Source organism: Desmodus rotundus, chromosome 7, assembly GCF_022682495.2.
Source record: "Desmodus rotundus isolate HL8 chromosome 7, HLdesRot8A.1, whole genome shotgun sequence".
In the NCBI taxonomy this organism is placed as follows: domain Eukaryota; kingdom Metazoa; phylum Chordata; class Mammalia; order Chiroptera; family Phyllostomidae; genus Desmodus; species Desmodus rotundus.
The window spans coordinates 108,735,294-108,752,569 of NC_071393.1; the positions used below are offsets into that span (position 1 = coordinate 108,735,294).

Sequence of the window (17,276 nt, forward strand, 5' to 3'; positions counted from 1 at the left end):
GGGGCCTGTTACAGTCTATTTTTATATTGTTTTGGGATGGGGGGCCTCAGTGAAATGTCAGAACTACCAAAAAGGCAAAAATAAGTAATATCCACTTTGAGGTTCCATTACATTTAGATGTTTCACTGCTCCTTGTTCTAGAGTAAACCAGGAATGAAAAGAAGTGAGAGATCATTTGACTTCATGACCTGCACCATTCATTAGCCAGGGTATTAGCATGGGCAAGTGGGCAAACAGAACTGGACCTTCCTTTCTTCTACAATAGCTCTGTTATGCATGAGATTGTTTTACCTCCACCTTCTGAGAATGGAGGAAAAATAGAGTACAACTCACTACTGGGCTATTTTTCTGAGATGTGTGAGCTGTCAGATGCCTGACTTCTGTTGGCTTAGCCCCATGGGGCCCTTTGCTTTGGCCAGTAGCGAACCTTGCTTGATCTAAGTGGTTGAAAAACTGGAAAGGGTCTGGAAAACAGACCTAGTAATGGTGAACTAAGGTGCTTCCAGAGGGACTTTGCATAGAGTGATCAGGAAGAGATACAGAGATCTCTGCTCAGCGTCAGCAGCAATGTCTTTGAGAAGGTTCCACCTCAGATCCTTACTGTTTAGCCAGACCTCAGAAGGAGCTGGCCCCTGAACCTGTTGCTTGGAGTCAAGGCAAATCCAGTTTCTTAAGATAGTATCAAAACACTATTTATATACTGTAACTTGTTGAAACAGCCTGCTAATATACATCCACTCATAATATCATACTTAAATACAATTTGTGAATCATATCTTTAGACACTTAACTTACAAATTCCCTTCATTTTCAACTTCTCAATCTATCTGAAATGCTAATTATATCCCTCAAGACTCAGCTGAAAGATAAAGTCTAACGTGTTAAAGATGCAGCATGTGATAGCTCATAGGGCTCTTTTGCCTCAGAGGAACATAAGATGTAACTGCACATTGTAATTTAAAAAAAAATTTTATTGTTATTCAATTACAGTTGTCTGCATTTTCTCCCCATCTCTCCACCCCACCCCAGCCGAACCCACCTCCCTCCCCCACCTCCACCCTCCCCCTTGATTTTGTCCATGTGTACATTGTAATTTTTATAAATTCAATTTCCCAAGAACTTCAGTACCGCTTTAAATCCCTACCCTGTTCAATTCCATATAATATCTTTTCTTTTAAAAGTGAAAATAAAAGCAATAGAGAAACTACATCTTCCAAATTAATACCCATGTTTTATTAAGCAGTAAGATGGAGATTTTTTTTAAGATCATGGGCGGGGGAGGCAGGATTGACGTTTAGAAACTGCGCACTCGAGGGCCTACATCTAAGCAGGGTATGTGTTTCCTTTGCCAGGTGGTATCTCTCCGAAAACTGAACAGTCCCAGAATGAGAGGAATTTTCATAAGGGGAGGAAAAAAAAAATGATGACAGTGTGACTGACTTGAAGAACAAGGAACAGAAAGCATGAAGGCCTTGTTTTCTTCACTCACACTAAAATCCATGTCAAAGTTAATTCATTCTAGATTTATTGACATTTAAGGCAATTATTGAAGTGCAAATATTTCTAATGAGACTTTAGTCTCTTCCAATTGTTTTTCTAAGAACCAAAGAAGAGAAAGAGCAATGTTAAGTTTCAATGCGTGAAAAGAAAAAATAAACTGCTCCTCAGTCCTGGAACAAGAATGATATCCGAGACAATGGTCTTCTTAAGAATCTTATCCTTTGCTTTTATTTCCTTACCATTTTAAGAATCTTAAATAGTGCTCAATTAAATAGAGCTTAATGAGTCTCACCCATCTTGCTTCTGAGAAACAAGCTACTGTGTGGGCCCAAGTATATCCTCAGAAATATAAACATAAATCCTGCAGTATCAGTTCAAGAACCACTTCCTTCCTGGTGGTGAACACACAGTACAACATCCAGATGATGTATTATTATAGAACTATACGTGTGAAACCTATATAATTTTATTAACCAATAGCACTCCAATAAATTTAATAAATAAATTTTAAAAACACCTCCTCAGTCTCTTGCTGTGTGCCAGTGTGGTGTAATATATGAAGAAAATCTGGCCTCAAAGACATATAGTTGTAAAAGGGGAGGCTTTTTTAACTTTTTAAAAAATTTACTTATTGAGAGATAGAAAAACTTCAACTCATTGTTCCATTTATTGGTCGGTTCTAGTAGATGCCCTGAACAGGGATCAAACCCGCAACCTTGGCTTACTGGGATGACACTCTTGTCAACAGAGCTACCTACCCAGCCAGAGCTTTTAAAATCTTTCTTCTCTTGATTCCTGCAAAAAATCTCTCTCTGCCTAACTCTTAAAGTATACGATCTATATTTTTCTTTTGATTGTTATCTCACTCATTGTGTAAAAATCTTCTCTTTCCTACTACATTAAATGTACCTAAGAGCAGGATCTATTTCTGATGTATCTCTATCATCCTATACTAGGTGCAAAAACTACAGATTAAACAACCCAACAGGAAAAAATATATAAACTTCTTACTAAAAAGTTAACTTATATAGGTGATAGCACTGTTCTCCCAAACTAACCTTATAAAAATATAATTAAAATATATAAGGAGACTAAAGCAAAACTACATAAATATGACATAATTATTGTGATTTTTAGGTTTGTCCACTACTAGTCTTTTTTATGCACTCATAAGATTTACCAATACTTTAAATTAGAAAGATAAGGTCTGCTATGCTTCCTATAGTAGAAATAAAGTTTTACCATATTAAGCACAAGAGAAAATTCCAAATCCTAGGTCAATTCCCAGAAGAAACCTGAACTGTCCAACACGAATGGCTTCCCTGCACAATTTGCGGTAGAATGTTTGCACATCAGAGCCGCCGTTGCTAGGGGACTGCATCACAGAGGGCGGCAGAAGGAAAAAGGGGGCCTCTTCAAGCGATACAGTGAGACCTGTGGGTCTTTATTTCCCTAATTGATTAAATGAAAACACAAAGTGGTTTCATCAAGCATTAGGGAACTTAAGAGCTCTTAAGAAAGAGATCCCACTGAAAGTGCACATTCTGGCAAACGTGAAACTCGCATTTTGGATCTGAAAAGCTAATGCCCTATTTCAGGAAAATACTTTTATGGCACAGAAGTTACGTCCCTATTATGCATTCCTAACACCAGAATCACTAGGATTATCCTTCAAAAAACATACCTATTGAGTACATCAGAATCTCAAAGAAAACTCCAAAGAATACTGATACCCTGACCCTATCCCAAGTTCTGACTTAATTGGTCTACCGTGGAGCCTAGGCATAAATATTTTTAGAAAAAAAGCTACACAGGTGTGACCTTCGGGTTGAGAACAACTGTCCCATTTTTATCATTTATATATGATAAAAAGGAGACAGAGAGATACTAAGTGATGGTCTTAAGAATGAAAGTAATACCCTAAGCCAGGAAAATACGAAATATTTTTCCTCTAAAAATAGCTTTTTAAAACTACATTCCCAAAGAGCAGCAATGTATGAACAAGACAGGAAATTTCTTATACAGGTTCCATTCTGGTAAAACACACACACACACACACACACACACACACACAAACCCACAACCAGCAAACAAGTGTATCAATAAATAAAGGCAGTTTAGATAGTGTTAAGTGCTGTGAAGATAATGTGACAGTAACGAGGAGGCAAGTTTTGGTAAGAATTTTGAGATAAACTGTGATAGGAATTTTGTAATAAATACGTGTATTAAAATCACCACGGTGTACACTTGAACCTTACATACACGTCAATACCTCAGAAAGCTGGGGGCGGGGGGTCATGAAGAGACCCGAACAATTTATCTTTGAATTGTATTGGAAGACCAGCAACCTCACTTGTGAAACCCGGACAGTTGCAGAGCCAGTGCTCACAAACATCCCCGCTGCCGGGGGTCCTCCGGCCCTGCTCCCCAGTCTCCCGTACCTCCCCCCACCTACACACACACCCTACGGGGAGGCTAGCTCCGCCCTGGCAGGTCCCCGGGCACCTAGTTTACGTTAGGTGGGGCCGACCGTCGGGCTCCCGCGCCCGCGAAACTTCTCCAGCAAAACCGCCCCTCCGCCTCCGCCTCCATGCCTGATAGGCGGGAATAGAGAGATCCGACTCCGCCCCACAAGAAGGCGCGGTCTGAAACGACATCTTCCACCAGCCAGTCATTTTAGTCCACCACCGAGTTTATCTCCGCGCCGCCTTCCGGAGGCCCTACCTCTCAGCTCTTCTCACTTTACGGAAAATACGTTCTTCGGGCTGCGCACGCGCATCCCTGTCCCGGCGGGTGAGAGAGGTGCGGAGGGAGCGCAGGCGCAGGAGCAAGCTCTCGGCAGGCTGTCTCGCTAACCACGTGGGCGACCTGTCCCGCGCAGTACAGGGAGGCGAACCTCGATACTGGCAGCATCCATCGTGGGCAGCGGACTAGTAAAGGTCATGGCACCGGCGGAAATCTTGAACGGGAAGGAGGTTTCCACGTAAGCACCTGTAGTTGTTAGTGCATGTTGGGCTGAAGGCAAGGGCTCTGCGCAGGTTATGCAGGTCATCAATGGACCCCCCCCTTTTTTTTTTTTTTTGAGGGAGGGAGACTTGTAGAGCAAAATCAGAACAGCCGGGTGTGTAGAGAGGACATTGTCCAGAGCCCTTCACATCTGAAGACCTGTAGCCGAAGAAAGGGGCTCTGGGCACAAGCTGCATTTGCTGGTGGTTGTGCCCGCCGTCTACGGTGCTTCAGGGACATGATCTCTTACCAGGCCTGTGCTCCCAAAAGTGCAGTTGCTGATAATTTTGCCAAAAGAGAGAGTCAGAACTCAGTTTACCTTCTTCCCCTATAATTTGGAGAAGAAGAGACAGCTTAGTTAAGTGACCGAGGGTCTCCTTTTCCCACTACACCAGAGTCATCATTTGCCAAGTGGGGCCCAATTCTCCCTTCAATTTAATGTTCCTCTAACAGCCATCTCCGTGACCTGGTCCTAGAGTTACTTTCTAATTTGACAATTTCATATTACACTTGACCTCTGCCTGTTTTACTCCTACAGGAAATCTAAATGCCTTACTAGTGGATATGATTGCCGAACTTACTCCCAGGAAGTAACTCCCCTCAGGCTTTTGTCTAGGCGGTGACTAGTGGGGAAAGATGAGAGTAGAAGAGAAGAATATACAGGGTAGGGCAAAAGTATGTTTACAGCTGCTCCTGTAGAAAGTAATACAATAAGTAATAATACAGGAATAAGTAGTTGTGTACCTGCAACTGTAAACCTACTTTTGCTCTTCCCTTCTGCAGGTTGCTCTTGGGACCTTGAACCTCACCAGTTATTTTGTAACTGCTATAGCTGGCAACAGTAATTATCCTATGAACCCCTAATTTTGTAAGAGGTTTTTGAGTGAATTATAGAGTCATTAGTGGTGCAACCCACCTCGGGGCAAAATAATTGTTTCCTGGAGGGAAAAGAGACATATAAATTAGATTGTGGTGACTCTTTCACATTGGTGAGGAGAGACCCCAGGCTTTTACACTGGAACTCACAATACTTATACCTGATTGCTTTCCAACATGTAGTTTGCTGAATTGCCTTGTTTCTGTTTGACCTTCGGTTTGTGTTTATTTATATTCAAACCTACTCACCTTACTAGTGTTTCTTTCTTTTTTTTAATTGTTGACACTATTACAAGATGTCCCTCATTTTCCCCTCTCTTTGCCCTCCTCCACCCAACCCCTGCCCCCCTTTCCCGGCCTCCATGTTGTTGTCTGTGTCCATGGGCTACGTGTATACGTTTTGGGCTAAACTCTTCTGAGTGGATAGCAAAGCTTTGGGACCTTTATACTACATGGCTGCGAGAAAGAACCTCTCACCCTTCACGACAGCGTGCATGGATGGACCTGGAGATTATTATGCTAAGTGAAATAAGCCAGTCAGAGAAAGACAAATACCATATGATCTCACTTATATGTGGAATCTAATGAGCAAAACTAGTGGCTTTTTCTTGATGAAAGCTTCCTTTTAGAAAGACTGGTTTGTGAAGAGACAATTTAGTTTTGCCTCTTGGCAGCCTACTGAAAATAGGTGCACACTGGATATGTTTTGATTGAGTGGAAAGCAAGTTAAATATGTTTGTAAGCTCCATAAGGCAAATACCTGCATTGTTTTGTTTATGTCTATTCCTGTAAACACCTATAACCCTTCTTTCAGTACTTATTAGTTGTGGGGCTGAAAGCAAATTAGCTTACATCCCTGTGCCCAAATTTCCTCAAATGTAAAATAAAGATATTATCTAGTCCATTAAGTTGTTTGGAGAATTAAATGAGTTATAACTGAAGAGCAGTTATAATTGTTCCTGGCACATAATAAGTGTTCAGTACATTTGAGCTGTATTAATGATTTAGTAATCACAGCTGACCCTTGAGCAACAAGGGTTTGCACTGTGAGGTCTACTTACATATGTAGATTTTTTTCGATAAAGATAAGGTCAGCTTTCCGTGTTCCCCGGGTTTCACATCCCTGGATTCAACCAATTTCAGATCGAAAACAGTATTTCCTATCTACAGTGGAGATTGCAGATGCAGAAGGCCGACTGTCTGCACTGTTCTAGACCATTACATATAAGGGACTTGAGCATCCTTGAATTCTGAAAGCCATGTGGGGAGTAAGGGATCCTAGAAGCTGTTCCCCTTGGATACTGAGAGACTACTGTCGTTAAATTTGGGGGGAGTAAGAAGTTATACTTGTACATATGACAGTGTGGGAGGCAGTACCCCAAACCTTCATGTCCTTCAAGGGCGACTGTAGTTAATGTATACATGGATAATTGATTTATTATCTTTCGACAGTGATAACTGCCTTGAGATCTATTTCAATGGCTCTCAACATTAGCTGCACCTTAAAATCTCTTAGGAAGCTGTTTTTTGTTAATTCTTTCTATTTCTTTTTCACAAACTTGTGTAACTAGCACCAGATGAGAAATAACATTGACACCCATCTCACTCATCCAGTCACCACCTCTACAAAGGTAATCACTATATTGACTTCTAATGCCACCTGTTTTTGAACTTTATAGAAATGACATCACACAGTATAAAGTCGTCTGTGGCAACATGGTGTTTCTGTGATGATTCCACGTTGCATGTAGTCGTCAATTTACTCTCACGGCTGTATTGTGTTCTACTGTATGAATGTGCCACTGTTCACTTACCCATGGATGTTTGCATTCCTAGTTTTTGGTGGTGTGAATAGTCTTGCTGTGGACATTCTTTTACATATCTCTTGGTTGAACATATAATACACATGTTTCTGTTCCATGTCTAAGAGTAGAATTGTGGAGTAATAGGACATATGTATGAGTAGCTTTAGTAGAAATTGCCAGTCTTTTCCAATGTAGTTTTACTAACTGGCACTCATAAGGAGCTTTTGAAAAGTATCAGTGCTTGGAGCCCACACCAGTCTGATTTAATTGGAATAATTGGAATTGCTAACAATGAGTCATTGGACTCAGTACTTTAAAAATCTTATAAAAGCTCATTCTGTGACCCTAATGCACCCTGAAGGTGGAGAATGACTTATGTAAAGCCTTAAATCTAAATCCAGTGCTCATCACTGAAGAACAGTATGGCAGTGATTTGGCCAGAGGTACTGAAAGCATTTTCTGGAGAAGACTGTTTCAGGTACTGGGAAGGTCTCTCCCAGCACGCTCAGAGTTAATTGACATAGCTAACCTTTTACTGTGCCCTGTGGTTGAGCAATCAGTTCCTACTAACACAGTTTATAAAGGAGCATTTAGACTAAGGCCTCTTTGTGCTTACAGAAGATTTTTCTTTAATGTACTTATAAAGTGGTTCTTTCAGACACTGCCACAACTTGGCACTTCGACTTTCGTGGAGAGCTTGACTTAGGGAGCTGGTTGTGCCTACAGTTCCTCAGAGGGGGAGCTGTGCAGGGGGGAGGCAGCCTGCCTGGCTCATAGGATAGTGTAGTCCCCAGCTCCTTGTGCTGAGGCCGCAGCAGGCCGCTGACTCTAGGGGGAGCCTAAACAGGAATGTGGTTTTTACACCTTGAGTAGGTTGGGCTACAGGTGGAGGCTGTGGGCAGGTGTCCCCACCTTTCCTCTTTTGCCAGGCCAAGGATATTCTTTTCTTTCTTTCTACTTTTTCTTCTTTTTTTTTTTTTAGGTTAGGAGTAGTTTTTAATTGTATTTTTTTCCATTGCCCTCTGTACCTTCTCCAAGGATATTCTTGAGGACAGGTAAGCGAACTTCTTAGATTGCAGCCAGGGATCCTGGAATCTGGGGAAGGGGTCCCTCATTTCCAAGTTTGCAGGTCAGCTTCCTTGGTTGCCACCAATTGTTGGGTCTTGGGGGCAAATCTGCATGTATTCAAGTGCCCTGGGCAGTTTCTTCCCTGATACAGTGTTTGAATTGTAAAATCTCTTCCTTGGAGGGAGGAAAGGTAGGGCAGGTCACGAGTTCCACAGTCAGAATGTCTCCAAACTCCGGTCCAGTCCCCATATCCCATCCTGCAGTTAAGGAAATAGTTGAGGAAAGAAATGTGATGGTATTTGGCCATAGGTTACTAGGCTGGTTAATGGCAGAGGCTCAGCTAGGTCCAAGGTCTTCACAGGGTGCAGGGTGCTTTTTACTATTTTGGGCACTTGCCACTTTGCTACAGTAAAAGGACTTTCATAAGCTAATCTTTTTCCTTTACAGCATTCTGCTCACTGCCATGCTTCCCACTCTGCGGAGAAGGCCATCCTGAACTTTTGTTTACTTGCATTATTCTCCCTTTGTAACTTCCTGGTAGCTAACACTAGACAAAGTTCATCACTCTAGATCCCTTCTCTGCCCCTTGCACCCTGTGGGAATGCCGGATCTAGTTGTCAGATTATCCCCCCTTGGGAGAAAAGTCCCTTTTCCTCCCTTAAGCGGAGTTCCAAGGTTGTGGCCTGAATTTGATAGTTAAGGGAGGTCTGAGAGCTAGAGGCAAGTACAAGTGTGTGTCTTTTTTGGATACTCACTGAACAGGTATCTGTGTGCCTCCTGCATGCCAGGCACTATTCAAAGCGGTTGAGGCTGTGCCGGTGAACAAAACATCCCACATCCATACCCTCATGTAGTTTGCATAGTGATGGGTAGAGATAGACAACAAAAAAGCTAAAAAAGAATGTGAGGGGGTGGGATGTATGGAAGAGAAAACCAGAGTAGAGGAGAGGGACAGGATTTCTGGGCAATGGTTGGAGTTGCAGTTTTAAATACGGGAGTGAAGCTCATGCTCATTGTGTATAAGTGATTTGCAGGCAAAGATTTGAAGGTCAGGCGGTGAGCCTGTCAGTGTAATGGGGAAGAGGATTCTTGACCTCCAGCAAAGCCTGTGCCGTGAACTGTGACCTCATTAATTATTAAGCCACTGTCTTGGGGACAACTGATGGCTCTGGGAAGCTGATTCTGAGTAGAGCACCTGCGTGAGGTGAATTGACATGGATGGTGAGAGCCCGCCCTGGTTTAAGGGAGGCGTCTCTAGGGAAGTTATACAAAGGGGTATACATCAGAGAGTGTTAGAAAAACATCTCTGATTTGGTTTTTAGACTAGCAACTGCAGTGCTTACGTGTGTACTTTTCATAGCTGGCCTACTAAATTTTGTGTGATTTGTTTGACCTTCCCTTCTCTTTGCTATAATCAAGTCTGCTCTCTCCATTGATGGCATTTTTCTTCAGCTTTTATGTGGAAGGACCAGCTGTAAAGAAACAGAAGGTTTGCCGCTTGGAAGGCCACTGAGAGAAGGTGCTCTGAGTGTTTGTGGGTGGAGCAGAGCAGGTTGGATCCGTTGGTGAGCTTCCCATGGGCGGTATCCCCAGAGCCAGGCACAGTGCTGCTCCCTCCTCCGTGGATCGCTGGGTAACTTAGTTTACCTCTTTGCGCCTTAGTTTTCTCACGTATATGTTGGAGTAGTAGGGCACCCAATTCATGAGGTCGTTAAAAGTGAATGAGTTATTACTTGTAAAGCATTTAGCGCAGTCCATGGCACGTAGAAAGTTTTAATAAACAGGTGCTCGGAAAATACTTGTTGAATAAACATGTGGTATTTGTGTTTATTCTGTATCCTTGGTAGCGGATTTATAATCTTGAGCCTTAAAATTAGAATTCATCCTGCTGATCAAAGATAAAAATGAAACCATGGCTCTACGTTTTGCTGCAGGGCCAGGAGAACTATTTTCATATAAAGGATTTGCTCATCACAACGAAGGGGTACTGAGTGTTGCTAAGCTTTTTACTTTGTCCTGTAGATGAAATACCTGTAGGCCTTTTTGTGCTTAAAAAAATTTGCCTGTGATGAGCTCCAAAGTGTAGGCCTTTCAGAAGTCACATGGAACCTTGGATGTTGAAGCTGGCTTTACTCGGGGAACCTGTGCAGGAGAGCAGGTGGGCATGTCTCTGAGAGGTGGGACCTTCTGCTAGGTCTTAAAGAGGCCCTGCAGCCAGGCTGTTGGGAGTGTTTTAGCTGGGGTGTGGCAGAGCCCAGAGCTGGGAGCCAACTACTGTGGCTGTGGCACCAGCCAAAATCCTAACTAGAAATATGGTCTGAGAATAAATGTCTTTGTCCATCAGGAGGGTAGGGATCAGGCAGTTTGGGATTTGGACTGTGGGCCTTTCAGCAGGGATGTGTGGTCCTCTATGATATCCCCATTTGCATGAAGAATCCTCTGGAAGAAGGGAGGTCAGACTGGCCTGGCCTGGCCTGGCCTGGAGGAGCATCTCTGGAGCTTAGGGAAAAGGCTCCCCTTTCCCCCCCATTGACTCTGGGCCTTGCGTGGCCCTGGGCAATTTAGTCAGCCTTACTTTCCTCTTTTACATTGTGGGGATGATAATAACACTGTTGGCCTCCGGCTGTTGCCAAGAGGATTCAATGCCTACGTAAGGCTCTGTGTACAAGCCTGTGTGCTCCTTTGTCGAGCACTGTATCCTCTGACTTTGGATCCATAGTGCACAAAGCCCCCAGTGCCCCTGCACTGTGCAGTTGGCTCCCTTTGGTAATTTCCCAAAAGGTAGCTCCTGGCACTCTGTAAATCTTTGACCTTACAGGAGTGGGTGGTTAACAGTCAGGATTCCTCAGCCACCCAGGCCACGCCTCCCTCCATTATGCAGTTTATGAAACTGTAGCCGGAAGTGAAGTGACTTGAACAAGAATTGCAAGGCTAGTGATAGAGACTTGACACTAGTTTCCTTCCTCAAAAGGATTTGGCACTTGCTTGCTAATAGTAATTTCAAAGTGTTTTCCACCGATTTTGGCTCTCCCGGTTAGGAGATGGATGAACCAACCGGAAAGTCATTTTCAAGGTTATAGTCCAGTGTTGACTGGTTGGGGTCAAGTCAAACCTTCCTGCTTTGTTAGCATTCTTTCTTCCTTGATGAAAAGTTCTTCCCCCCCAAACCTGAGCAGGTGAGGTACAGCCTTGGGTTTGCTGGTGCTGGATGAGTATCAGGACACAGAGAACATTTTTGTGAAGGTGTTTTTCAGAGCGTGTCATGAATTTATTATCTTCACTGCCTTGTTTGACTTCACATGATAAATGATCTTTCATTTGGATTTTGGTGCCGAAGTACTAGTCCCTACTTATTTAGTAAGCAGCCTTTTAGACCTAAGCCCCTTCTACCCAAGATTTTCCTTTAGCTGTTTCTAAAAGCGAGAAAGGCCAGGCCTTTGTGAGGCTTTTCTCAGATAAGAGCTCTTGGCCTGCTCTTTCTTTCCAAGTGTAGATCCCCAGTCTTCCACATTCTTTCCCTTTTCCCCTTGGGTGATGATCCAGGGGCCTGCTTGGGGCTTGGGGCCATAAGCCACTCTGATGGCCAAATCTGTGGTTAGGTAGTCCTGAAATGGCGAGGCTAATTCTGGGTGTTGGGCCCCCGCTGATAGATCCCTCATCCTTGAGAACACCTTGTCGTGTTTCATATTCTTCCTATCAGGTGAAGGGTACAGAAGTACGGCCTAGAGGCCAAATCTAGTTATATGTTTTGTGGGGTTTACAGATTTGTTTTTTTAAATCCTTACCTGGGGACATATCCATTGATTTTAGAAAGAGAGGAAGGGGCAGAGAGGGAGAGGGAGAGAGAAGGAAACATCCATCGGTTGCCTCCTGTACACACCCTGACCAGCGACCAGTGATCACACCCACAAGCTTTTGGTATAAGGGACGACGCTGTAACCAACTGAGCCACCCGACCAGAGCAATTATAATAATTCTCATTATATATATTTTATACGTAAACTTAAGGAAAGTACTGATACTAGGTGTTTTTTTAAGATTTTATTTATTTATATTTAGAGAGAGGGGAAGGGAAGGAGAAAGAGAGGGAGAGAAATATCAGTGTGTGGTTGCCTCTCACACACCCCCTACTGGGGACCTGGTCTACAATCCAGGCATGTGCCCTAACTAGGAATCGAACCAGTGACCTTTGGTTCGCAGCCCGTGCTCAATCCACTGAGCTACACCAGCCAGGACCTGATATAAGTTTTGATTATTCTGTATACTAATATAGTACAGCTTTTGATATCATGTTACGTATCAGTGAAAATAATCCACTTCAACAGGAAGGTAATTTAGTCTTTTAATTTGACTTTGCTGAATAGGAATGTGAACTACAGGTATTTCTTGGAACACTAGGTAATCTCAATTGTTTTTACAAGAAACTGCATGTTAAGTTTTGCAGAAAATGTGAAATATTTTTAGTAGTATAAAAGTTGTAATGAACAAATCAAATAAAACGACAAATGAACAAAATGAAAATAAAGCAAATAAAATAAGACATTTCTGTTGTACTGCATTGTTCAAATCTCCAATAATCTCCATCTTGGGGGTGGAACACAAGAAGTTTGTGTTCCTGTTGAAAGTGAATGTTCTTGGTTTTTCTGTGATCGCTTACCAAAGGCTTGCTCTGTGGACCTTGTGAGAATCACTTGAGGATTACTCTAAGCTTCGGTGTTTGTTGACTCAGGCAGAGCTTTATTTTCACGTCGTTTTCTTAGCCATGTAGCTAGACATCCTTTACTGCCTTCTTTTTCTACCTATAGCTTCTGTTCAGATGTCTAGCTTCTGTTCAATGTCTTGTTAAGTTATATTTTAGGAATGCTTTTTTTCTCTGTCACAAAATGTTCAGAATTTGAAAGTGAGCCATCATGTTAAACAGAATGAGTTGGAATTTGTAATGGACTTTCAGGAATACTTGTACAAGACTTTGGGCAAAAGAGATTTGGGCGGATGCTGAGGAGTGTTCGGGGTCCTCTGACTAGGACTCTTTGGAGGTGCTGTGGTTCCACACAGATGTACACCTTTGACTTTGATTAACCAGGCTCTTTTCCTAAACAGCTGCGTTTAGGAAATGTGAACTTGGAGAAAACAGTAACGGACTCTTGTCCATATAGATTCCAACACATATTGACAGGTTGAGATAAATGGTTCCCACTTTGACCTTCGCCCCTTAGAAAAGATAACCCCCAAATTGTATTTTATGGGCCAATAGCAGGGTTTCTCAACCTTGGGCACTGTTAACATTTGGGCTGGGAAATTCTTGGTTGTGAGGTGTCCTGTGCATGGTGAGATATTTAGTTGCAGTGCTGCCATCTGTCCACTAGATGCCAGTAGTAACTTTGTTAAAACTGCATTGGTGTCTGTTCCTATTGAATTGGCTGTGACTATTTCACTGTCTGTCTGTCCTGACCAGAGAAATTTTAATGGTTTATTTGTCTTACTGCGTTCATTGGCAGGCACTCTGATACTGATGTCTCCTGCACTGAGCCTAAGATATGTTGTCATCCCTTAGATTTTAGAGAACGTTGATGGAGATGCCGTGATTTTGGCACGCGTAGTTTCCTATTCAGGGATCAGGGTGTTTCTCCAAGTGCCTATTTCTGCCTCGCTTTGTCCCCAGAATCTTTACCAGGATGGTGTGTAGCTCATGGGCCGTGGATAGAAATGGGAGGCATCTGCAACTCAAGGAAGTTTCTGTTAATTTAGGAGGTTTCAATGATTAGGAAGTTCTTTTATTATAGCATTTAAATTTTCTTATAGTAATGAACTATAAAAATTAAAGCACTTTCCACCATTTACTTTATCACAGCTCTGTGACCCTAACATAAAGATAGATGGGGGAGTGTTAACTTTTCTCTGCATGGTCCTATTTTATAGTTTCTTCAGCCATTCCTGAGACTTGGCTTTCTTTATTCCAATTTTCATTTTAGGATTCTTTAGTTACTGGCTCACCCAGTAAATTAAGGTAGGGAAGACTTTTTTTTTAAGGGACTTATGGAGACGTAATTTACAACTGTCTTGTGTGTGTGTGTGTGTGTGTGTGTGTGTGTTTTCCCACCAGAGGTGAAAACTTTCCACTTGTTGCTTTAGAGTTCTGGGCTGCCTAGTTAGTTCTTGCTGGTTTATGTGCATTTTGAAATGCCTCATTGCTATTCTGGTCGTGTCTCATAAGAAGACCTAAATGTTAGCTTTTAAGTAAATCTTTCTAGTTGGAAGAATATCCCGCTAGTGCAGCTTCAAAAACAATCCTGCTTCTTAGGAAAAGTTTAAGGAAGTCACTGCAACTGATCTCAAGCTTTAACCTTTTTTAGAAAAAGAAATTGCAAACTGAGACCCATTTAAATGTTTGCATACAAAATACAGAACATTTTGTTCTTTGATCTTAACCTACTAGGCTGACACATTCTCTGCCTGTACCACCTTGTAGTACTGGGTTCCCATCGCTTGCTACCTGCTGGGTATAAGTATTGTTTTTAACTTTCCCTAGACTCTCTTCTTCAGTTCTCAGATACTTACGTATTCTAGAATCTGTGTAATATTTGATAAATAAGTGCACGTATCAGCATGGAATCTGCTCCTTGCCTTAAAATATTTGTAGTCGTCAGTCTTTCCAGCTCCATTTTACAACCCCAGCCCCTCAGAGTCATCTGTAGCTCTGTGATTCAGGTTCATGTGTCTTGAATCCAAACACTTCTCTTTTTTTTAATATTTTATTTATTTATTTTTAGAGAGAGGGGAAGGGAAAGAGAAAGAGAGAGAGAGAAGCATCAATATGTGGTTGCTTCTCACACACCCCCTACTGGGGGTACAACTTGAGTTGCAACCCAGGCATGTGCCATGACTGGGAATTGAACTGGCGACCCTTTGGTTCACGGGCTGGTGCTCAATCCACTGAGCCACACCAGCCAGGGCAAATCCAGCGACTCTTGCCAGCCAACCATTGATACCATAATCCAAGCCACCATCACACATGCCTGGATTTCTGTGAGCGCCTGACTGCTGACTGCTGTCCCTGATTCTCACCTTTCCCTGTACAGTCTGCAGAATTACTCACCAGCCAGAATAACCCTTTTAAAATGTAAGCCTGATCATGTCAGCCCTGTTCAAAACCTTCTAATGGCTTCTCATCGCTTTCAGGTAAAAACAGTCTGCTGATCTGTTACTGCTTCCCCGTGGACCTCATTTTCCCACTCAGGGCTGTTCTTTCTGCTGATAATTGAATCCGCCCTAGGAAAGCCACCTACCTGCTTAGAGCCTCTGTCTACAACTGTGAACGTGAAGAAGAAAGTTTCTTTTCCCTTGCCCACCTCCCTCTCAGGGTTATTGAGAGCCTCACATACGTTCATCTATTTTCACTGTTGGTTCTTGTTATTGTAATAAGAAGGGTTGGGATTTGTTTTGTTTTTCCCTCATGGATTTTATTTGGGTCAGGGAGGGTTTAGGAGAACAGGTAGAAATCTTTGCCCAGCACTTTGTGTGAACATAATGAATGGTTGGAGGGAAAAGAGAGTAGAGTTGGAAACTTGGTTCCTGGGAGGGGCCTTCTGCTGCTACCCGCTACCACATCTGATTGTCATGCAGGAGAACCAGTTAAAGCTGGAATTGCTGGGGAATTTCAGTATCGGCCTGGTGAAAACCTGGCAGCTCCCACTATTTCTTGTTCTTTTATGTCACAGCAGAATTTTGTGGCCTCTTTTCAGGTCAAATCCCAGTGGCCTATTAAATCTTCTTTTGACCTCTACTATTGTATAGGATATTGACTTATAAAAAGGTCACTAGCTAGAAATAAAACTGTGAAATCTTAGGTATGATTTCTTGTATTATCCAACATCCTTAACATTTACTAGGCTAATCCAAATAGTCTCTTTCTTGTGACTCCTATGGCTTTTTATGCCAGTTGTTTGTAAAGTGCGGTGACCTGGAGAAGGGAGTACAAATGAGTGAGTGAGGTCACGCTGGCAAGTGTCCATGTATACAGTGTTTGTATGTCACGTGTGGTAAAGGTGAAGAAAGGCAAATGAGAGACTGATCCTTCAAGAGAGACAGATCCTGTTCATGTTCGTGACTGCGTCATGGCTGGGCAAGGGCTATTCTGAATGTTTATTTATGGATATAATTGAATAAACTTGCTGTCCTGTTGAATTGTTGAGAAGTTGTAGTTGGTAAGTTGATTTATCATTGTTTCACAATAGCTTATACTTTTAACTTTGTGTTAAATTCTTTTGTAAGTTAGAATATAGTTTGTAAATTTATGTTGAATTTGGAGTGGGATTTATTACCATTTAGCCTTATGTGGATACCCTGTGATTATCATACTATGGTAGGTCGAGTGAGCTCAGGTTCCTTCCTGCAAAATGTTTTTTCATATAGCACTTGGAGAATGGAAATGATAAAAAAAAGATGAGGATTCGCAGCCTCCCAGAAGTGTGGGGCCATGTTTTCATTTGTTCACTGTATGACTTTGGATGCCATCAACTAACAGGTTTTAAAGTAACTACCCCGATACGCGCTAGCCCAGAGGTGTCAGTGGCAGTTCGAAAGGTCCTTGTCTGCTTGCAGCCTGGAAGATTGACGGGCAGTAGCACGTGTTATACCAGATAATGACTATTCAGTGAAGGTGTTTGTAATTTCAGAGAAATATATCTAATGACCCACATCACTTTTTGTACTTGAAACATTGTGTTGACCACAACCTTTCCATTTTCTCTAGGCAAATAAGGCAGCGACTGAAGAACCAGGTCACTGAGATAAAGGAGCAAGTACCTGGTTTCACACCAGGCCTGGCAATATTACAGGTATTATGACAGTGTATTTCCGCTAATACCCGCCTTGCCCATCCTCTCAGTAGCACTTAAGACAACAAGCAGTTCAGTCTCTTCCCATTTTTTATTTATTTTTTTGGCTTCTGTGAAACCTCACACCTTTGCAGTTTCTCCTTGCAGGTTCCTCTTCAGCTCAGCTTCTAAATGTTGGCGTATC

At 42.4% G+C, this 17,276-nt stretch overlaps 1 protein-coding gene across 2 annotated transcripts in view; it reads left to right on the forward strand.

The window, feature by feature from the left end:
- The first annotated feature begins 4,284 nt into the window (after positions 1-4,284).
- The window catches only part of MTHFD1 (methylenetetrahydrofolate dehydrogenase, cyclohydrolase and formyltetrahydrofolate synthetase 1), a 54,874-nt gene continuing 41,882 nt past the window's right edge, over positions 4,285-17,276 (forward strand). The window contains exons 1-2 of one of the 2 annotated variants that reach the window (XM_024567765.4): positions 4,285-4,483; positions 17,008-17,092. In XM_024567765.4, coding sequence (XP_024423533.2) covers positions 4,443-4,483; positions 17,008-17,092 — 126 coding nt within the window. In that variant the 5' untranslated portion in view covers positions 4,285-4,442. The remainder of the gene's footprint in view (positions 4,484-17,007; positions 17,093-17,276) is intronic. The other variant, XM_024567766.3, reaches the window with a different exon arrangement.